The 23,354-nt window shown below is 52.2% G+C and overlaps 2 protein-coding genes across 5 annotated transcripts in view; one reads left to right on the plus strand and one right to left on the minus strand.

Annotated features, from left to right (window-relative positions):
• LOC124251347 (carcinoembryonic antigen-related cell adhesion molecule 1-like) overlaps positions 1–23,354 on the plus strand; it is a 1,036,279-nt gene that overhangs the window by 307,492 nt on the left and 705,433 nt on the right. The gene's annotated exons all lie outside the window — the stretch shown is intronic.
• GRIK5 (glutamate ionotropic receptor kainate type subunit 5) overlaps positions 3,000–23,354 on the minus strand; it is a 56,865-nt gene continuing 36,510 nt past the window's right edge. For 2 of the 4 annotated variants that reach the window (XM_046684056.1, XM_046684054.1), the window contains 8 exons: positions 22,745–22,861; positions 22,429–22,538; positions 21,804–21,977; positions 11,403–11,568; positions 9,884–10,109; positions 7,655–7,783; positions 7,437–7,558; positions 3,000–3,978 (listed from right to left, as the gene is read on the minus strand). In XM_046684056.1, coding sequence (XP_046540012.1) covers positions 3,550–3,978; positions 7,437–7,558; positions 7,655–7,783; positions 9,884–10,109; positions 11,403–11,568; positions 21,804–21,977; positions 22,429–22,538; positions 22,745–22,861 — 1,473 coding nt within the window. In that variant the 3' untranslated portion in view covers positions 3,000–3,549. Of the gene's footprint in view, positions 3,979–6,336; positions 7,131–7,436; positions 7,559–7,654; positions 7,784–9,883; positions 10,110–11,402; positions 11,569–21,803; positions 21,978–22,428; positions 22,539–22,744; positions 22,862–23,354 lie in introns of those variants that run through there. The other 2 variants (XM_046684053.1, XM_046684055.1) reach the window with 2 other exon arrangements.

A 23,354-nucleotide genomic window follows, 5' to 3' on the forward strand; every position in this document is an offset into this window, starting at 1 on the left:
AGGTGCACACAGACTCACACATGGCACAATAATTCACAGAAACATCACACGACACCATCCCACACACCTCTTACACTACACATATCACGCATTGCGGTGCTCTCACATATACCTTTGTTGCACCTCCAAACACCCCAACACCCCACCCACAGGCTACATACATCCCATCTAGGTATGAGTGTGCACACACAGACACCCAGCTGGCACCCACACCTCAGGCCTCTCACATACACACAATACCCCATTAGCCACCCACTGGAGCCTGAGGAGTCATGGCCTCCCACCCTCACCCCTTTGTTCTATGAGGAACATCCCCCAACTCTCCCTGGGGTTGGTAGGAGGGATAGAGAGAGAGCAAGAGCCTGTCTCTGTAGCTTTCTCGGAATGTGGGCATCCTCCCAACCTATGGGAGTGGAGGTGTGAAGGACACAGGCAAGGGGCGTGAAGTGAGCCTGGTGTATGGCGGGTGGGTGGGGGAGGTTGAGGACCTGGTCAGGGAAATATGTGAGAGGCTGAAGGTCAGAGTGAGAGTCACGGAAGCAGAGACAGAGAGAGACAGAGATTCAGAGCCACAGAGAGATGGGCATGGACAGGCAGACAGGGCCAGAGAGTAGGAGGAGGCAGGGAGTCAGTTTCCTTAGATTCCCCCAGCACTCAGAGCCTCAGCCTAATCCTGTACTCTGACCCATCCCCATCCCTCCCTGCTGTCCCTTGTTGCCATGGTAACAGCAAGGCAGAGTATGCAGCAAAGGAGGCTGGGCCTGCAGACCTGGCTTGTCTCCATGGAGACTGGGGAAGTCGGGGAGCCACATCTTCTAACCCAGGTAGTTGGTCCCCAGGTTTGTCTCTCTAACTCTGTCCCCTTCCTGGGGGAGGGAGGGAAGGAGAGCCTGTCAACATATCACCCCTTCCTTCTCCTAACATCTTGACCTGCAGGGATGGGCCTGGACCTTGGGGAAGGAGATTAGGGGACAGAGAAGCCTTGGGGGTGTCTGGATCCCAGGAGATTCTAGGCTCTCTCTCCTCCTGCTCTCCAGTTGGGCTGGGGGAGACCTCAGCCTCCACCTACTCCCCCCTACCACAGGCCCACATCCCCCTCATACACTCTCTTCTCAGACAAGCCTGGTGAGGCTGATGACTGTGCATCGTGCTCCCAGCGCGAGGCTCTGCGGAAGTTGTGGGGGGAGGAGGGAAGACTTAGGAAGGTCACAGGGATGGATGGGGACAGGGGAGCTCAGCACAAGAGATGGGAAGAAAGACATAAGAGGAGAAATGGACACATAGTCCAGAACCAGAGAGAGGTAGATATGGACAGACAGACTGAAAAAGACAGACAGGGAGACAGGCAAAGACAGACATAAGAAAACAGACAGAGGGAGACTGAGCAACAGAACTCAGTGAAGGTGACACAGAGACACAAGGACATAGAAAGCCAGGCAGGGACAGGCTTGGCAAACCAGGAGGACTCAGAGATAAAGACTGGGGAGAGACTCAGAGCAGAAATGGGGTGGGAGGAGGCTCAGAAATGGGGAGAGACCCCAGAGATCAGCCTCTTGGTACTGGGACAGAGAGGGAGAGAGACTAGAAATATCTGCAGTCATATTCTAGTCACCTCAACAGACTGAGAGGCCAGCCCAAGGGCAGAGACATTGATTAGATTCTGTAAGAGATGTGGAGACAACAGAGACGCTGACACACAAGCTCCTCCTCACACCTGTCCCTGAGGGACACACGCACGGCAAGTGTCCGAGACACAGAGGGTGGAGACTAGGGGTACTGTGTGCCAGGCGGGGTGTCCCGGGGTGTGGTCTGCCCCGGGACCATGAAGGTAGGCAAGTCCTGCAGGGTAGACAGCAATTCCGCGCCGTGCTCACCAGGCCGGTGCTGAACGGACAGCTCCCGCGCCCTGGGCCGCCTGCGCGAGGGGCGGGCCCAGCCTCTCCTCTCCCTGCCTCGTCCCTCGCAGTCTGGCTTTTCTCACCGCTCCGGCCCCCTCCTGTCTCCATCTAGTTTTCCATGGCTTCTTGTCTCTCACCTGTCTCTGTCCCATCTCAGTCTCTGCTTCTCTCAGCTCCAACTCCCCGGGTCTCTTACCCTCCTTGCTTCATCTGCCTGCCTCTCGGCCCCTTCCCCATTCTTTCTCAACCCTTCTCTCACTTCAACACGGGGGGCAGTCTCTCCCCCTCTTTGCCCCTAACTCTCTCTCCACACCCTTCATGGCCTTGCTTGTTGTCTCTCCCCTTTCTTTCTCCCCCACTCGGCCCCATCTCTTACTCTCTCCCGACCTCTCCATCTCTTTCCCTTCTACTCGGCCTCGTTTTGGCTCTCACTGTGTGACCTTCACTCGTCCTTTCTCAGCTGCAGTTTCCACAGAAACCTCCAGCGGGGCGGGGGAGGGCGGGGACAGAGAGCAGACCCACCCTTCTCCCTGCTCATCTAGCCCTTCAGCCCTCCGCCCCCATTCTACTGGGATTTCTCACTTCCTCTCTTGGAGGCTGGGGAGGTATGTTTTCAGCAGAAACACAGGGTCACAGTCACAGACAGTTGAAGATGGCCTCACGGATGTACACACACACACACATGCACACGATTACAAAGTCACCAAATCACCCTGGCCCAGGCACACACTTGCAACCATAAGGGCCACCCCAGGCACCTCCACACTCAACGGTTCATTCGCCCTCCCCTCCCCCAGCCCCATCTGGTTTCTGTCTTTCTGTGTCTCCGTTTCTTGGTGTCTCCGCCTCTCTAGATCCCACATCTCTCTCCATCTGTCTCAGGGTCTCTGTCGCAGCCTCCTTCTGTCCTGAGAGAAGGTCAGTGGAGAGGGGCCAGCTGTCTGGACCAGGGCTGACCCGCTGGCTGTGGGCAGGGGTGAGGGTAGAGAGAATGCAGGAGTCACCGTCCAGTCTGTGTTTCTCAGAAGACTCCCCTGGGGCCCAAGCCTTCAATGCCCTCACCCCCAGGAAATGAGACCCGGGTATCCCCAGTTTTGGGGTTTTGTTCTTTTTTTTATTCCAACAGGGACTGGGACGTGGCAGGGGGAGGGATGGGGGCCCAACTGACCCCCTCCCTGGGGGGGAGGTCTCATAGAAATTCCGAGGTTTCTCCCCCAAAAAAAGAGAGAAAGAGAAGAGTCGAGGGGCGCCAGGGGACACCCATCTGCCCAGAGGCTCTCCCCTCCTCCATAAGTGGGGAGGGCTGCGTCGTCTTGGGGAGCCTGAGCAGTCCCAGGATGGGGTCCTCCCCACAGACCGCTTTCGGCTTCCAGGAACGGCCCTCGCAGTCCCCGGGCCCTGGAGTCCCCGGTTCCTGCGCTCCTCTTGTCCGCAGTGGGGGGCGGAGTGCGGCGTCCGCGACACCCTCTGGCGAGTCCACTAGGGGGCGCAGGCAGGCCCCGGAGCCGGGCATTGGACTTCACCGGGAACCGAAGGCAAAATCGCGGCGTCCGGCCTGTCCCTAGCCCGCTGGGGAAGTGGGGGCGGCCGGGGCCTGGGGCGGGCCCCGTCCCTGCGGTCAGTCCGGGAGCCCGCTCGGCCCCGCCCGTGGTCACTCGTGCTCGGCCAGCTCGCGGGGACCGGCGGGGCCCGGCCGCGGCCGGGGCGGGCTGGTGGCCTCGGCGGGGGCGCCCAGGCCGCGCTGGGGGGCGCCGGCCCCGGAGGCCCGCAGCGCCTGGATGCGCCGGCACTCCTGGCAGACGCGCACGTGGGTGCAGGGAGTGGGGGCGGGGGGCCGGGCCCCGCCGGGCGGCCCCGGGTCGTCCAGGAGGCGCTGGGGGCCTCCGTGCGCGCCGCCCACATCCCCGCCCGCGCCGGCCGAGTAGAGCTTGCCGTTGCTGAGGCGCATCTCGCGGACGGCGCGCAGCGACAGCAGGGCCCGGCTCGGGCCGCCCGGGCGCCGGCGCCGGCGGGAACGCGACGTCTTGCGGCAGGACACCGCGTGCCGCAGCTCCTGCAGCATCTCCTGGCACACTGACACCTGCGGGCGGGCGGCGCGGGGCGCGGTGGTCACTGCCCGCGCTCTCCTCGCCGCCGCCCCCTCCCCGCCTCCCCTCTCTCTCTGCACCTCTTCCGCTCTTCGCGCCCCACCTCCTTCTTTCACTTCTTTCTCTTTCCCCGCAGGCCCTTTCACCTCCTCTCCTCCTCCTTCCCTCTCCTCACTTCCCACCCTCTTCCCTCAGTTCTCACCTCTCCAGCTCTCAACTCCTCTCTCTCCCCCCCACTTCTCTACCCTGTTCCCTTCTTCTTTGGGTTTCTTCCTGAATCTGCCCTCACCTCCTACCCAGGCTTCTCTCTTTCCGCTTGTCTTTTCACTCTGAGTCTTTCCCTCATACTTGTTTTCCATCTTCTGCCTCTTTTTCATGCAGCCATTATTACTACATATATGAGCTGAGCACCTACTGTGTGCCAGACACTGTTCTGGGCACTGGGGATACAGCAGAGAAAACGGAAGTCCCTGCCCTCGGGGAGGTTACAGTCGAGTGTGCAGAGACAGGAAATGTAGGTCATCACAGTGAAAATGTAAATGTATATTAGGTGGTGGTGAGAGCTCTGGGGAAAAATAAAATCGGCTAGAGAGGTGGGGAGTGATGCTGAATTTTGAGAGGACAGTTAAGGGAGACTGATTGAGAAGAGACCTGAAAGGCAGTGCTGGGAGAGCCACATGGAGCCGGGAGAGCAGGCAGATAACTCAGCAGGACAAAGGTGCTGAGGTGGGAGTGGGCACGGCCTGACAGAGGAATGGAGAGCAGATTTGGGTGGCTGGAAGGGGGTGTGCAAGGGGGAGGGAGATGAGGTCAGAGGAGCAATGGGGGCCAGTTCATATGAGGCCAGATGCCACTGTAAGGATGTGGCTTTTACTGTGAGTCAGATGGGAGCCGCTGGAGGGTTTTGAGCAGAGGACCGCTGCGCTTCCGCAGGATCACTCTGGGGCCGTGCTAATAAGAGGCTGTAGGGAGGCCACGAGCAGGAGCAGGGAGCCCACTGAGGCAGCCCCTGCTATAACCAGGCAGGAGACAGCAGCGGCCGGACCAGAGTGGTGGTGGCCAAGGAGGTGAGAAGGGGTTGGATTCTGGGTGTATTTTGAAGGTGGAGCCAACAGGATTTGCTGAGAGATCAGATGGCGTGAGAGAGAGTGAAGGGTAACTCCACATATTTTCGCCTGAGTAAACAGAATGACGGCATTGCCTGGTGGGTGGGCAGGAGCTCTGTGTCGGACATATGATGTTATGTGCACTACCTGTTAGACATCCACAGGGAGATGTTGAGTATGGAGCTGAATTTACAAACCCTGGGTTCAGGGAGAGGTCCCAGTGAGAGATACACATTTGGGAGCTATGGTGGGCAGCCCCAAGATCCCGTCCCCAGTGTTCCTGCCATTGTATCAGGGTTGCTGTATGACCAACAGAATACGGCTAGGTCAGCTATTTTGGCTTCTGCCTGGCTCTCTTGGATCACTTGCTCTGGGGGAAGCCAGCTGCCACGGCATGAGGATCCTCAAGCAGCCCTGTGGAGAGGTCCCTGTGTGAGGAACGGAGGCTTCTTGCCAACTGGTGTGTGAATGAGTGTATTAATCATGTTCTTTATTTTTTCTATCTTAGGAAGTTTTGACATCTTAAAAATCTTGCTGGCCAGGGGAAGACTGCCCCTCCTAGAACTAGACAATTCTTAGGGGTAGGGAAGGGCTGAGTGCCTGTCTGTCATGCAAATCAACCAATCCCTGGAGTATATAGCCCCAACCGCCCCCTTTATCCAACTCACACACACTAATTCAGTATTTCCTCTGCCCTAAATCAAACGAAGGCAGGTACCAGACAACGAGAGACCACCCCACTAGCCAGAGTCCCCCACATTATCCAAACTAGCCACTCCTGAGCTGCACTGCCTTCCCTTTCTTGCAGAAACCCCAACAAAGGCTGGCCTAGGCTTTCCCTTACTCCTGCTTCTGCCTCCTGACCAAACCTGGTGCTTCCCCTGTGGCCCTGCCTGTGTGTGTGACCCTGTGGTGTGACATGCCCCCTTTTGGAAAATGTAAGTAATAAAAATCTTCTTTCAATGGCATTGGCCTCTCTGTGTCATCACTCAGTCACCTCCAGAAATTAAATTCCCATGGGTACATTTTGAGACGGTGAGCCATCTTGGAAGTGGATCCTCCAGCCCCTAGTCGAGCCTTCAGCCAACATCATGACCATGACCTCACTAGAGACCCTGGGCAGACAGAACCACCCAGGTAAGCTGCTCCCAGCTTCCTGACCCAAAGAAAGTGTAAACAGATAATAAGTTTGCTGTTTTAAGCTGCTAAATTTGGGGGTGATTTGTTGTTATGTGGCAAAAGATAACTACTACAGGAGTGGAGAAAGAGAAGAGCAGCAGCCTGAGGACCAAGCCCTGCAGCCCCCCAACAAAGGCGTGGCCAGAGAGGCAGGAGGAAATGAGGTGCAAGCCGGGAAGCAGGGTTTTGAGGAGAGTGATCAGCTGGGCTGAAGCCCATCACCACCTCACATGTGGTGAGGCCTGAGCCTTCGGCACTGGATCTCAGCCGTGGGGTCACTGGTGATGGGACTGGCCTCAGTGGAGAGGTGGGCACAGAAGCTGGACTGGAGAGTGTCCAAGAGTGAATGAGAGGAGAGAAAGTGGAAACAGCAGGGGGGGACAATCCTTTCAAGGCTGTAAGGGGAGAAATGGCTGGTGGCTGGGAGGGGAAGTGGGGGTCAAGAGAGGGTTTCTTGAAGATGGGAGAAATGACAGCACATTTGTACACTGCTGGCCTTGATCCAACAAAGAGGGGGACACTGATGATGCAGGAGGAAGGGAGAGAACTTCTGAGGAATGTCCTAGGGAAGGCGAGAGAGGAGACGGGGCACAGGGGAGGGCGCCTTAGTGAGGAGCGTGGACGTTCATTCGAGTAACTAACACAGTGAGTGGAGAAAGCAGGCGGGTGGCTGGGCATGGAGGTGGCTCTCCCTGACTCCTCTGCTTTCTCAGGGGAGTAGAAGCAAGGTCATCAGGCAAAAGTGAGGAGGGGGAGGAGGGGCTGAGGGCTGGTGGAGAGAGGGGAAGATGGGAACAGTCTAGGAGCATGGGGCATGAATGGGTCCAGAAAGGCAGGAGTGTCGCTGGGCAGCATGGATCCTGGAAACAGCGTGAGGCAGGTCAGCAAGTCTGTCTGTCTTCTTCCAGTCGCATTCAGCTGCATTCTCCTGCCTCTGGCTCTCTTATTTCTTCTTGCTTTGTCACCTCTGCCTCTCCCCACATCCTTCTCTCCGGGCCCCTTCTCACTCCTTTCCCCTGCACCCTCATCTCTGCCCTGCCCTCTTTCCCTCTCTGTCCTCCCTCATGCCCATGGATTCTCTCTCCCGTCCCAATGCCCCAGTCTTCACACCCCTCCACCCCCAGGGTCCCACTTCTCCCACACACACCCTTCACCAGCCTCCTCACCTCTTCAGATTCTGCTGACCTCCGTGTGGACCATATGAATTCCATGACCGCCACGAAGACAGCAATGATGAGGCCACAGATGAGCACGACAAAAATGCCGCCAATGTTCTCCATGCCCAAACCTGGGAGTCAAGGGGGAAAGCCAAATAGTCGGGGCTGTGTGGGCATGGGGGCTGTGAGGGACCTTTAGGAAGAGCACCGCATGCAGGGTGGCTGACCTTTAGCTCGATGGTCCTCCTCCTTAGGGCATCGGCTCCCCTCCCACCACTTGCGCTTCAGGATCTCCAGCCGGTTGTTCTCCTGAAGCTGCAGGATGGCCAGTGTGATCTCATCCCGGAATGGGGAGCCTAGACCAGGCATACAAGGCGGTGGACTGGCCATCGGGGCTCTGGAGCCCTGCCCACTCAAACGCCACTGCACCCTCACCACGGCCTCTCCTCCTGTCTCAGTCATGTCCCCAGGGTCCTCCCTGTCCACGTTCGAGTCTGACTACTGCTCACCACCTCCCCTGCAACCACCCTAGGCCAAGCCCCCATTACACCCCATGTCACATTTGTCACTGTCCCCTCCCTGCAGCATCCCTTCACCCCCCACCCAGGCTCTTCTCCATACAGCAGCCAGAGGGACAATTTCAAAAACATAGTCACAGATCATGCCTCGTTCATGCTTAAAACTCTCCAGTGGCTTCCCGTTGCAGCTAGAACAAGGTCCTTCCCTTGGCCTACAAGACCCTGCACTTGCTACTCCCCAACCCCGCTACCCACATGGCTCTCAGCTCCAGCCACACTGACCTCCGGACTGTTCCTTGAATCCAATCCCACCTCAGGCTCTTTGCCTCTGCCTGGAACGTTCCTTCCCTCACTTCACTCAGGGCTCTGCTCACATGGTGCCTCCTCAGGGGGGCTTCTCTGACTAACTTTATTTAAAATGGCACCAAGCTCCCTCTCAGTCTCTTCCCTTTAATCTCCTGCAGAGCAGCCGTCACCTCTTGACATCACAGTATAAAGCTACGTGTTTATTGCCTGTTTGCTGTCTGCGTGCTGCTAGAAGGCAGGAGGGCGGGGGCTTGGTGGCTCCCTGTTGTGCTAGCCCAGCATCCAGAGCAGTGCCTGGCACCCAGTAGGGCAGCAGACAGATCTGAGTGAAAGAACCCCAGCCACACTTCTCCTCTGCATGGCCCCAACCCTGGACCTGCTTTCTCCTTCCTACCCTCAGACCCTCCCCTTAAACCATCCTTTGGCCCCAAACAACCGCACTCCCACCCTATCCTGTACTCATTTCTTCATTCACCGCGATCATTCCTGAGCATCTACCAGGGGCCAGAACTAGGGATACAGGCAAATGGGGTGGTTAGTATTATCAGGCACCTTCTATGCGTCAGATACGGGGTTTACAGAAATGTATTCAAGTCTCACAGTGGTCCTGTGAGCAGGTATGACTAGCCCTACTATCTGGAGGAGGCAGGTGACACTCTTCCTAAGGTCATGCGCTGAGTCAGGGAGGGAGATGGGATCTGAATCCAGGTCGTGTGACTCAAGAGCCTGTCCCCCAAAGCACCAGGCCACACTGCTTCGCTGGCACAGCACCGACTCTACTACCAAGCTGTGAGATCGGCGGTAATTTGTTATGCAATAACAGATAACTAATGCAGCAGTCATCAGCATATAGATGGGGGGTTTTTTGGTGAGAAAGACTGTCGCTGAACTAACACCTATGCCAATCTTCCTCTATTTTATGAGGAATACCACCACAGTGTGGCTCGACGAGCAGTGCTGGGTCCACACCCAGGATTCGAACTTGCGAACTCTGGGCCACCAAAGTGGAGCACACAAACTTAACCACTGTGCCATCAGGCCAGCCCCTAGATGGTTTTAAATGCCAAATTTTGGTGACAAAATTGGTGGTGACTTTCCAGCACTGAGCCCTGAAAAAGCATGACCTGAAGTACAAATTGGTACGTCCAAGTCTCCCTGGCAGATCCATCCACCCTCCTTCCGTCCTTCCATCTACTCTCCCTCCCTCCCTTTCAACCATCCAACATCCATCATCCATTTTCTGAGTAGCTGCTCTGAGCCAGGCTGTGGGTTTGGTGCAGAGAACACGAAGTAAGTAAAACCAGGTCCTCACCCTCGAAGGGCCCTTGGGCCAATGGGGGAAGCGCAAGCCTCAGGGCCTACATGTACTGAGTTGTGCACAGTCTCGCTGGGTCCTCCCAACAGCCCTGAGGGTTTGGAGCTCGATTGCTCCTAGGCCTCTTTTTTGTAGGTTGAAGGTGCAGAGGCTCAGGAAGGTGACATCCCTTGCCTGAGACCACACAGCCAGGAGGCCATACACAACACACCCAGCCTGCCTCAGGGAGGGTCTGGCCTAGTCCCTGGCCTGCTTACACAGCTTGGTTCTGGATACCCAGGGCCCCCACTGCATTCCCCAGCCCCTCTGTGCCATACCCAGCGGCATGCCGATGCCGTAGCCCTTGGTGTCGAGGAGGCCCCCGATCTGGGTGAGGTTGCAGTTGAGGCGCCGGTGGTACTCATTCATGGTGGATTCGAGCAGGAAGGCGTAGCGGGAGTTGAGGACACGGGCGATGCCCTCCTCTGTGCTCTTGACGAACACGCTGGGTTGCTTCGACTGCATGTAGTTCCACATACGCTGGTACGTCTGGTACCGCGAATTCTGGGCAGAGTGGGCACAAGGAAAAGTCAGGAGACGGTCTTTCCACCCCCTGCCTCTCCCCTGAACCCTGTCCCCTGCCCTCCAGGAAATCTCCCTTAACCTGAGAGAGAGAGCAAGACCAGAGGAAGAGAGAGAGCAAGACCAGAGGAAGACAGAAAGAGACAAAGATAGAGGAGAGAGACAAGACAGACAGACTGCTCAAGGCCAGGTCCAAGTCGTCCCCACATCCACCAGCCCAGCAAGGACCTGAGGACCGAAGGCTTGGGGAGAAGGGGCCACAGTCTATTTTTCAACCCTTCTTCTCTCTTCCACTCCCGGGTTTGGTTCGGCCTGACACCTGCCCCGTCTTCCTAGCACTCCCCGAGGCCTTACAGAAGCTGGGAGCAGACGCTCAACCCCAAATCTACACAGGTCTGGCCTGGTTCAGGGAGACCTGCGTCCATGCCAAATAGGACAGCCTACTTCCTACAGGCTCCGCGGGAACCCTCTGGGAAATGCCCCACTTCACCCCACCTACAGCCCTGAGGGGGAGGTGTGTGGAGGCCAGGCTGGGGATGACCACTGCTGCCACTACTCCCGGCACACACCCTCCTGTTCCTGCGTCTCCTTCTTTGGTCTGAGGTCTAGATGCTGCTCTTCCTAGGTGCTCCACAGGCCCCTCCCTGTGCCTCGGCAACTTCTCAACGTGGGAGTTCACCCCTTCTTCCTCTCCTTTACCCTTCAGCAAGCCACCCCAGTCCAGTTCCAGCCTCCTCCAGACCACTTGTCTTCCCCAAAGGGAAATTTCAGCTCTAAATGGGTCACCCCTTGGCTCACTAACCATTCCCACCTCCCCACTTACAGGGTCCAATCTCAGTCCTATCCTGGCATTTGAGGCCTCTGTAGTCTCACCCAGTCTCCTCACCAGGCTTGCTTTCCTTCCGTTTCCTTCCCACCACCCCTAAACACACAGGGGCAAGCTCCTTTCATCTTGAAGGCCCTTCCTCTCCTCTCTGCTGGCCCATTTTCCCAGGCCTGACCCTTCTAGCAGCTTCTGTGACCTCATTTGGCCTGTGTAGCAGAGATGTGACATTGGATCCCACGTCTGCCTCCTTTCCTCCATTCCCTGGGTGAAAGTCCAGTTTCCCCAGCCAGATGGCGGCACCCCTGAGAGCGCATGAGCATGTCTTCTGCTCCCCAGCCTCTCTGACTCTCATGACAATCGGTCCCTCTGACCCAGGGCCAGCCCCACCCTGAGCTGCTATGCATGGCAGGGATCCCGACACCAAGCCTGGGCGGCTCCGGCGGCCCCACCTGGAAGAAGGTCATGGTGGAGCCAGCGTGGATGGTGCCGTACTCAATGTTGGTCTGGTCTGCCAGGTCATCAGCTGACTCCACAGGCACCTCCATGCGCTGCACGGTGAGGAAGGCGGCCAGGTTGGCCGTGTAGGAGGAGATGATGATCAAGGTAAAGGCCCACCTGGGGGGTGGGAGGGGTGAGCTACAGGCTGGAGCCACCCCTGCCACCCTGCTCCTGTGGTCATGCGCCCCACTGGTGGTGCCCCCCTCAGTAACCCTAGCATCTGGAAGGCTCAGTGACTGCTGACTAGTGGAGAGGCCGGGAGCGTGGATTCTGGAGCTAGACTCCCTGGGTTTAAATATTGCTTCTAGAGACTTCTACTGCCAGATACAAGAGAAGAAGATGGTCTGGAAATACCCTCTTACTGTGAACTAGAAAACTGGACAGGATATAGGAAACTATTTAAAGACATAGGACAAGAAACATCACAGGACTGTAATCCCTGAGAAAAGAGAAACAAATGATGTGAGGCTGGTCATCGCCCAGGCTGGCCGGCCGGATTTAATTCATGGACTGCAACACCAGGAAGGAAAACCCAAACAGTCTGGCAATCTCATTGAGTTGCTGAGATGGAGATCAGAGATCAGGGAGGCCAAGATGGCTGAAATTTGTGGGACAGAGTACCCAAGAGGAGGGAGCTGCAGGCCGAGAGAGGGTTCCAGAAATCCACATGGTGTCCCCTTGAGTCTCTGGCTGAATATCAGTCCGTGTATGCATAGTGTGAAACTCCAAGAGGTCAGACAAGAACACCTTTCAAAGACAGAAGAATTCCCAGGGCTCACACAGGGCTGGAAATCTTTTGAGCTCCCTCCAACCAGAGCAGAGAGATCTCACTGAATACATGAGACATTCAGTAGGGGCCCAAAAGGACAAGACATCAGAAATAGAGTTAAGTTAGCCCTAGAATAAAGGCCATACTAGACCTGGCACCAAAGAGCTTAGAAACAGGCCCAGAAAGGATCAAAATAACCCACAAGTAACTTAACTGCCTACTGGAAAAAGTCCATGCCTCTTTCAAGTAATACATTCAACAAAGTAAACAATGTAAAATTCACAACATCTGTCCTCCAAAAAACAATTACCAGACACACAAAGGTGCAGGAAACTGTGACCCATAACCAAGAGAAAAGTCACTCAATTGAAACAGACTCAGAATTGACAGAGATGATGCAATTAGCAGACAAGGACATTAAACAGCTGTTATAGATACATTCATTATGCTGACAGATGTAAAGAAAAACATGAACATATTGCAGAGAGAAATGGAAGATACAAAAAAGAAGTGAATTGAGCTTCTAGAGATGAAATATGTAACATCTGAAATGAAAATTTTACTGGAGGGGATTACACAGATCAGACGCTGCAGCAGAAAAGAAAGGTAATTGGAAGAAAGCAAAAGACTGTATCCAAAATGAAGCACAAGAGGAAAAAAAGACTGACAATGAGCACAGAGCCTGAGCGACCTGAGGAATAAGAACAAGTGGTCTTACATGTGCGATGACAGTCCCAGAAAGAGAGGAGAGAAAGCGGGTAACAGAAAAAAGTATTTGAAGAAGTAATGCCCAAAATTTTTTCAAATTTAATGAAAACTATCAACTTGTAGATCCAAGAAGCTCAATAAAACCCAAGCAGGATAAACACATATACACACCAACACATCAAAGCACATTATAATCAATCGCTGAAGACCACTGATAAACAGAAAACCTTTTTTTTTTTTTTTGAGGAAGATTAGCCCTGAGCTAACTGCTGCCAATCATCCTCTTTTTTTTCTTTTCTTTTCTTTTCTTTTCTTTTTTTGCTGAGGAAGACTGGCCCTGAGCTAACATCCGTGCCCATCTTCCTCTACTTTATATGTGGGACACCTACCACAGCATGGGTTGCCAAGTGGTGCCATGTCCACACCCGGGATCCAAACCAGCGAACCCCAGGCCGCCGAAGCAGAACATGCGCACTTAACTGCTGCGCCACGGGGCCAGCCCCACAAACAGAAAATCCTAAAAGTAGTCAGAAGCGGGGAAAACACATTACACACAGAGAATCAAAGATAAAAGTGACAGTAGACTTCTTGTCAGAAAGTATACAAGCCAGAAGACAACGCAACAATGTGCTGAAAGGAAAAAAAAACTGTCAGGGCCAGCCTGGTGGCATAGCAGTTAAGTTCATGCACTCCACTTTGGTTCACCAGTTCGGATCCTGGGTGTGGACCTACACACCGTTTATCAAGCCAGGCTGTGGCAGGCATCCCACATATAAAGTAGAGGAAGATGGGCATGGATGTTAGCTCAGGGCCAGTCTTCCTCAGCAAAAAGAGGAGGATTGGCAGCAGATGTTAGCTCAGGGCTAATCTTCCTCAAAAAGAAAACCCTGTCAACCTAGAATTCCATATCCAGCAAAAGATCCTTCAAAGAAGAAAGCACACTAATAAATTTTTCATACAAACAGAAGCTGGGAGAATTAACTGCCAGTAGACCTGAACTTCAAGAAATGGTAAAAGTTCTTCAGATAAAAAGAAAATAATACCAGATGGAAACCTGGACGTACATGAAGGAATGAAGAGTGTCAGAAACGGTAGCTGTGTGGGTAAATATAAAAGACATACTCCTCATGAAAAAAATTTCTTTAAAAGACATTACTTTTTAAGCAAACACATCCATATGAGCCTAATATACTGTGGGGCTCACAGACATGTAGAAGTAATATATATGACAAGAGCACCTCGAAGGATGGGAGGGAGAGATGGACGTATAATGTTGCACAGGTCTTGCAACTTATGTGAAGTGGCATAATGTTACTTGAAAGTATTTTGTAATAAATTAAACATGCATATTGTAAACCCAGAGCAACTAGTAAAAATTTTAAAAGAAGCATAGTAAATAGTGGACATAAAACAGAATCCTAAAAATCTCAAGAAATCCAAAAGAAGGTAGTAAAGGGGCAACAGGGAACAAGGAAGAGATGGGACAAGTAGAAAACAAATAGCAAGTTGGCAGATTTAAACCCAACCCTATCGATAATTCCATTAAAGGCAAATAGTCTCAACCAGTGGTTGGCAAACTAGAACCCACAGGCCAAATGTCACTTGCTGTCTGTTTCTGTACAGCCCACAAGCTAAGAATGGTTTTCACGTTTTTAAATGGTTAAAAAGAAATCGAAAGAAGAGTAATATTTCATGACACATGACATATAAAATTCAAACTGCACTGTCAGTGTCCCTACATAAAGTTTCATTGGAACACAGGCACACTCATCCATTTATGTATTGTCTGTGGCTGCTTTTGCACTATAATCAGAATTGAGCAGTTGCAATGGAGACTGATGGCCAGCAAAGCCTAAAACATTTACTATCAGGCCCAATACAGAAAAAGTGTGTCAACCCCTGCTCCAAGGCCTAAGTATATGTTGCCTATAAGAAACCCACTTTAGTGGCCAGCCCGGTGGCCGAGTGGTTAAGTTCGCGCACTCCGCTTCGGCGGCCCAGGGTTTCAGTGGTTTGGATCCTGAGCATGGATATAGCACAGCTCATCAGGCCATGCTGAGGCGGCATCCCACATGCCACAATTAGAAGGACCCACAACTAAAAGTATACAACTATGTACCAGGGGGCTTTGGGGAGAATAAGGAAAAAAAATAAAATCTTATTAGAAACCCACTTTAAATATAACAATATTGATAGACTGAAAAATAAAAGGATAGGAAAAAGATTTGCTATGCAAACACTAAGCATAAGAAAGCTGGGGTGGCTATATTCATACCAAAGGTAACTTCAGAATAAGGAATATTACCACGAATAAAGACAGAAGTTATGTAATGACAAAGGCGGTCAATCCATCAAGAAGACATAACAATCCTAAACATTTATGCACCTAATTACAGAGCTTCAAAATTCATGAAACAAAAAGTGATGGAATTGAAAAGAGAAATAGATACAATTTCTCCACAATTACAGGTGGAGGTTTCACCACTCCTCTCTCAATAATTGATCAAACAAGTAGACAGGAAATCAATAAGGATATAGAAGCCTTGAATAACACTACCAACCTACTGGCCCTAACTGCCATTTACAGAACACCGCACCCACCAACAGCAGAATGCACATCTGTGCAAGTGCACACAGAACAGGTACCAGGATTGACTGTACGCTGAGCTGTAAAACAAGTCTCAATAAATTTCAAAGGATTAAAATCCTACAGGGAATCTTCTCTGACCACAGTGGAACTAAACTAGAAACCAATAATAGAAAGATCTCCGGAAAATCCCCAAATCTTGGCTCCATCACTGTCTGGCTATGTGACCTTGGACTCACCTGTGAGGTAAGTACAATTGCAGGCCCCTCCTCACAGGGCTGTTGTGAGAGGGAGTTACATCTGGCACAGAGCAAGTGCTGTGCCCAAGTGTGTACTCTGTCTTGGTGACTCAGGACTGAGAGGCGCCCACTGGCCTGGCTACGGGATCCAAGGGCGGCCACTTGTCTGACCCTGGCCCCCTCTGTCCTCCTGCGTGTCAGGTGAGAGTGGCCAGGCTCCCTGCAGATGGCAGAGATCTGTGGGGCCTGAAGACAGGGGAGATGCTGAGAGGGGCTCCCAGACTGCCCGCTCCTCCAGCAGATCATAATGAAAACAGCAGCCGTCCTCTGCTGAGCACACGTGCACAGTGCTGCACTGCGGTGGGGGTAGAGTGGAGCACAGAGGGATGAATAATATGCTTCCTGCAAAATAAAACCAAAATCCAACACATGAAGACCTAGGGTCTGATACAGCCTCTCCAGAAACCAAGTCTCTCCAAACCCATCCCAGCAGTCAGTGTCGTCATTCACTCAAGACAAAATTATTCAGTGCTTGGTACACACCAGGCACCACCTAGACCCCAAGGATACAACGTGGCTGACTGGTGGTGGTGATGCGGGGGAGGTGAGGCCACTCACTGAGAGAGCGTGGGGACACAGATGGGGAGTCCAATTTGGGAGTAAGGACACGAGCTCCATTTCTGACAAGTTGAGTTTTGAGGACGTCCGTCAGGCACCCATGGAGAGGTCTGGAGGTGAGGACTGGAAATGTCAGTTATGAACAGCAAGGGAAGCTGGGGGTGGATGAGATGGCCCTGGAGGGTACAGAGCAGTGGTCCCCAGGAAGGGAGCGCCCCAAGAGGTCTGAGGAGGGTGTTCAGTTAGGCATGGGGCACTCCCAAACCAGAGTGACTGAGGGGGTTCCTGCTGTCAGTGGCAGGGGCAGGTGTCTGACAATGCAGCCCTGGATGAAAAACAAGGAAAATCCGGTACGTGACTATCTGAGCCTAACTCCTTGGTACATAAAAATCAAAGTACTGTTTGCATGGTTATAAGAGAAACCGAAATCTCTAGAAATGCACCTATTGCTTAGACTGAAGAACAACTGGATGTCATTTTGTTTGAGGCTTTGCCAAGAACTATTCACCATTTGGGGAAATAACATCTCTGACAGGAGCTCCGCTCTGGTACTTGAATCACCAAGTCAAGACACTTGGACCAGCTGCATTAGAAAATCGCCACGTTCACAGTGATTTGTATTTGTACAAACATACCCATCCATGCACTATTTCAAAGTGTCAAGTCTTGAGTGTGGATGTAATTCTATTAAATAGTCTTACTTCTCATAATTCCAGACGTATCCATTATAAGTAGGTGCAACCACCTGCCCACTGTATCCATCTTCCAGCACAGTTCTGCCCAAGCATTTACGTATCACTATTGTATTGTTTTATCATAAATCACTTCCCTTTTTCTCCTTTGTATTGGAATTAGGGCATTTTATCGATTTGTTTTAAATCATGTGTGTAGATAGATATATTACCCTTGAATTTCGTCAGCATGGAAAAGGAGATGTTATAAAATATTTGCTGTAAAAAGAGGGTGTTGTGGGGTCAGCCTGGTGGCGTAGCAGTTAAGTTCGTGTGCTCCACTTCAGCCCGGGATTTGCCAGTTCAGATCCTGGCACAGACCTAGCACGCCTCACCAAGCCACGCTATGGCAGGCGTCCCACATATAAAATAGAGGAAGATGGGCATAGATGTTAGTTCAGGGCGAATCTTCCTCTGCAAAAAGAGGAGGATTGGCAGCAGATATAGCTCAGGGCTAATCTTCCTCAAAAAAAAAAAAAGGGTTTTGCATTTGTGGGCACTGAAAAATCACTGTTGTGGAGTGAGGAGTTCCACGTGAGATGGCAAGGGTGAACTGAAACAGAGGATCCAGAGGTAGGAGGAAACCAGAAGAGCACAGTAGCCTAAAAGCAGGAGTTTCTAGAAGGATGGCTAACAGGGTGTCCTGGACATATCAATAAAGGGGTCCCATGTGACCGTGGTGGAGCCGGGGGGAAGGGGAGCCAAGGTGCTGGCTAGATTGAAGGTTGTAGGCCTTTCTTGCCAAGAGGAGTTGAGGAAAATGGCAAAGCAGTGGCTGAAGTCATGGCCAAGTCTAACTGAAGGTAGACGGACAGGAAAGCAGGCAGGGTTCAGAGGGCAGGAAAGAGGGAGGTCAAAGGACTCACTTCACGGGAGTGAACGAGGGAGAGTCCAAGAGGGGCTGTGGTTGGGTACCACCTTGGAAACATTGATTTCCAAGGCAGAGCTGTCTGATGATGACGAGCCCTCGGGTTTAGCTGCAGGACGCTGTGACCAAGTGGACACTGGAGATAAGGGGCCCAGAAGGCAGGTTCTGGCCAAGCTGCTGCTGTTCAGGTGGCAGCCAAGTCCCCTAGGGTAGTGGCACCCACCCCCACCGCCTCAACACTGCCCCTAGCCTGCCGAATTACTGGGCCGGGGTCACGTGGAGATTAATCAACATCTGTTGAATGAGCGAATGTGCGGGAAGACTCAGGGTGGAGACGAAGTTGAGCCCAGGATCAAAGGCTCCAATGAGGGAGCGGGAGTGACTGGGGGCTTCCTGGGTGACAGCAATGGGAAGGAGCAGAGAACATCCAGCTGGAGAAGAGGGTCCCTCACTGAGGAACAGAAGGGATGGCCTGCAGAGAGGAGGTCACTGGTCCCCTTTCTGACCTGGGGACTTGGCCACATTCGTCACAGAAGATCTCCTCAAGCACTCTCAGCCACCTCCTCACACACACAGCTCTCTCCTGCCTGTCTGGAATGCTCCCCACTCTTCTTGGCATAGATGTCTCTGTTTTAGCCATTAGGACTCAGGGTAGATGTCACTTCCCTGAGCACCCCATTCTCTCATGTCCTCTCTCACTGCGCCCTGTTTGGTTCCTCAGTGGCACAGTTTACTGCATCTGATGCATCATTATATTGGAAATGTTAATAAATTTCACTCGGGGTGTACGGTAGGCAGAAGAAAGCCTCCTCCCCACCCCCAAAGGATGTCTACATCCTAATCCCCGGAATTTGAGAGTATGTTCCCTTATGGTCTTTGCAAATCTGATTAAGTTAAGGAACGTGAGATGGGGGATTATCCTGGATTATCTGGGTGGGCCCAATGGAATCATAAGGGTCCTTATAAGTGGAAGAAGAAGGTCAGAGTCAAAGATTTGAAGATGTTAGGCTGCTGGCTTTGAAGATGGAGGAAGCGGCATGAGCCAAGGAATGCAGGCAGCTTCTAAAACCTGGAAAAGGCAAGGAAATGGATCCTCCCCTGGAGCCTCCAGAAGAAACAGCCCTGGCAACTCCTTGATTTTAGCCCAGGGAGATCTATTTCGGACCGCTGACCTCCAGAACCACAAGAGAATAAATTTATGCCATTTTAAGCCACTAAGTTTGTGTAATTTGTTGCAGTAGCAATAGGAAACTAATACAGGGTATAACACTTGAAATGACGCAAATCCATAAACATCAAAAAAAAAAAATCATCAAGATGCAAAAGTTTCAAAGCCAGTGGACCAAGTAAATTGCAAACAACTGCCATATGGTAGTTAGTCCCACTTAGTCGGGAGAGAAAAACCTGCCACCATTACAGTTGAATTGAACAAGTTCTGAGTTAGACAATATCTTTGGGACACGTTCTTGGTATAAAATATGACATCCTTGTGTTTACATATCTGTTTATTTACTCAGTGGCTCCTCTGCCTCTTGGGGGCTGATTCTTCACCTAAGTGCCTGGCTCATGGAGGGGCTCGAGAAGCATCTGTTGAATGACTGTTGATGCATGAATTCTGACTGACGGGAGGAGGTGAGGAAGAAGTGCTCTGAGAAGGGCCAATGCCTGGGATGGCCCTGGAGAGATCACCAGGGGTGGGGAGTAGGGCTGGGCTCAGGCAGCGGAGGGCCAGCTGGAGCGAGTGGTGCTGGGGAGGGAGCCAGGTTGGTCTGGCCCTGCCTCTAGCCAAATGTGTGTTCTTTAGCAAATCACTCCCTCTCTCTGGGTCTCAGTCTTCTAATCCATAAAACCAGGAGAATATTCTCTGTCCTAAGCATTTTCCTCAGCCTTCTGTGGTTCTAATGAGGGAAAGGAGGTGAGAAGACTTTTATGAACTGCTACCAAGCCCAGTGCTATTTAAAAGACACAGGTAGCTTTTGCACAGTGAAGGAAACCATCAACAAAACGAACAGGTAACTGACTGAACAGGAGAAGATATCTGCAAATCATACATCTGATAAGAGGTTAATACCCCAAATCTATTACAGAACTTACAGAACATAATATCAAAATAATAAACAACCCGATTAAAAAATGGGCAGATGACTTGAACATTTTTCCAAAGAAGACATAGAGATGCCAACAGGCACATGAAAAGATGCTCAACATCACCAGTCAACAGGGAAATGCAAATCAAAGTCACAACGAGATACCACCTCATACCTTTTAGAATGGTGATTATTAAAAAGACAAAAAACAACAGGTGCTGGCAAGGATGTGGAGAAAAAGGAACCCTTGTACACCGCTGGTGGGAATGTAAATTGGCACAGCCACTACGGACAACAGTATGTAGGTTCCTCAAAAAATTAACAACAGAACTACCATATGATCCAGCTATTCCACCTCTGGGTATTTATCTGAAGAAAATGAAAACACTAACTTGAAGAAATATATGCATCCCTATGTTCATTGCAGCATTATTTACAATAGCTAAGAATTAGAAGCAACCTAAGTGTCCATTGATAGGGGAATGGATAAAGAAGATATGGTATATGGATACAATGGAATACCACTCAGCCATAAAAAAGAATGAAATCTTGTCATTTGTGACAACAAGGATGGGATCTAGAGGGTATTATGCTAAGTGAAATAAGACAAATAAGACAGAGAAAGACAAACGCCGTATGATTTCACTTATATGTGGAATCTAAGAAACAAAACAAATGAACAAATAAAACAAAACAGAAACAGACTCGTAGATACAAGAAACAAACTGGTGGTTACCAGAGAAGGGAAGGGTTGGAGGGGGCCGGTGAAATAGACGAAGGGGATTAAGGAGTACAAACTTCCAGTAATAAAATAAATAAGTCATGGGGATGTAATGTACAGAATAGGGGGTATAGTCTATAATACTGTAATAACTTTATATGGTGATAGACGGTTACTAGACTTATGGTGAATATTTTGTAGTGTATACAAAATGTCAAATCGCTGTTGTACATCTGAAACTAACATAGTATTGTATGTCAACTACGCTTCAAAAAAAAAGACGAGTAGCAAATGTGAATGCCTATGGAGGCCAGGCCAGAAAGTGACTGAAGTAGGGGGACATAGGGGACTGAGGAATAGACATCCATACCAGGTGGGAATGCTGGCCGCACGCTACCGGATCTCCAGAACTTTCAAGAAGAATGAGAAATCTGGATATGGTGAATTTGTCCAATTTTTAAATGTTGCCAACTAACTCAAAAAAGTTTTAAACTGTGGGCCAGACACCACCAGTTAGGTGCAGCATCTTCTCTGACATGCTGACTTGGAGCTTGTCTCAGGGGCAAAATAAGTTCTGTCCAAGTTACTGGGTCCCCTGTGGGACTTTGAGGGAGCAGGCGTCCCTGTCTGGGCTTCAGTCTCTGCCTCTGGACAGTGAAGGCTGCCCCGGCTCAAGGATTCTAAGTCTCTGTGACTGCCAGGGCAAGGTCCAAGACAGTGATGGCAACGCTGATGCTGTTCTGATTATAACCCCTCGTGTCAGTAGTCGCACCTTCCCATAGCAGCCTCACAATTCCTTACAACCTGAGATGTGGGCATTTTTATCCTCATTTTTCAGATAAGGAGACTGAGGCACAGAGAGGGGGTGTGCCCTACCCAAGGTCACACAGGTAGCGAGTGGCAGAGTGGGGCTCAGCTTCCCCCACCCCACTCCCTGGCATGAGCTGGCGGTGGGGAACAGGGACCCGCCCAGGCCTCAGGAGGACCCCCCAGCCCTGGGTGGGGCAGACAGAAAGCCTCTTACCAGACTCCGCTGACGCAGCGCGTGGACAGTGCCCGGGGCATAATCTCCGAGCCCTGCTGCATGAAGCCCCCCACGGGGAACCAGAGGCTGTTGCCCAGTGTGTACTGGTTCTCCAGGATGTGGGGGCGCGCCCGCAGGCACGGGTGTGGGTTATACCACTCATAGGGGCTCAGCCTGTGGAGAGACGGAGGGGGTGTGGATGGGGCCGAGTGGGGAGAAAAAGGAGGGAAGCAGGAGAGAGACAGAGCCACCATGATCAGAAGAGATGAGGAGAGAGAGAGAAAAAGGAAGGGAAAAGAGAGACAGAGAGATGAACAGAGAGAGACACAGAGAGAGAGAGAGACACACACACACAGACAGAAACAGAGAAAGACAGAATGAATGGGAAGGGGAGAGGCCCAGAGAGAGAACCACAGAGCAAAAGTCAGAACCACGAGGGCGGAAGAGGAGAGAAGGCCCAGAGAGGGGGCCAGAAGGGAGAAGGGAGGGTGCAGAGAATCCGAGGCCCCAAGTGGAGGCCAAGGATGGTCAGGACAGACGACAGAATGTGCAGGTCAGTCACAGAGTGCCCCCGCTCATGCCTCCTCCTCACCCCCTCTCCCTGGGCAGCCGGCAGTGGACTCACCTGGCAGCCAGGAACAGGACGCAGCTGACAGCCAGGTAGGCGAGAAGCATGAAGAGCCACACAGCAGGGGAGAAGGGGTCCAGGAAGGAGAAGTAGCCAGGCTTGCGGCCCTGGGGGGAGAGGGAGTGAGCCCTGGAGCCACCCTGACCTGAGCCCCTGAGCCACATCCTTAGCCCCTGCCCGCCCCCAGGGGCCCAGGAGCCTGATTAGCCCATCAAAGGTCCAGCCCACAGCCTCTGCTTCCCTTGGGGACAGAGGCGTCTGGCCCCACTGCCAGCTCCTGCCCCAAGCCTCCATGTCTCCGGGGGAACCGTACCATGTGCACACGGTAGAGGATGCTGATCCCCAGGGTCATGAAGGGTTTGGAGAAGTCGATGACCTTCTCTCGCTCAGCTGTGATGGTGAACGCAGCCACAGCCAGGTCTGCCTTCTGCTGGAGGGGAAGCAGGGTGGGGGCAGAGGGGCGGGCCAGGGAGACAGATGGGCAGTTAGAGAGAAACGCACTGAGAGAGATTATCAGAAGCCAAGAGAGAGGCAAAGAGAAAGGAGAACAGGAGGGGCCAGGAGCCTGGACTGGCTCCAGGAGTGCACCATGGGCCCCAAATTGGACCCTCGTCATCTCACATCTGCTGTAACAGGCTCCTGTGGCCTCTTTCCTGCCCGGCTGCCCCGCCCCATCCAATCCCCCTCACCCCCCGGCAAGCTCATTAACGCCCTGCTTTATAAAACCTACCACTGACCCTACCTCCCCACCCTGGGGGCCTGGAGAGAGCCTGAGACTGGAGGTGAGATGCCTGGACACTGACCCACTCAGGACCCTCTTTGGGCCTTGGTTTCCTCCCCTGTCTTAACAGTTAACAAGATGGAACAGTTATTAATGTGCTGACTGTGTGCCAGGCTCCATGCCAGATAGCGTTTTACTCAGA

The sequence above is a fragment of the Equus quagga genome, chromosome 13, assembly GCF_021613505.1.
Source record: "Equus quagga isolate Etosha38 chromosome 13, UCLA_HA_Equagga_1.0, whole genome shotgun sequence".
NCBI classification, from domain to species: domain Eukaryota; kingdom Metazoa; phylum Chordata; class Mammalia; order Perissodactyla; family Equidae; genus Equus; species Equus quagga.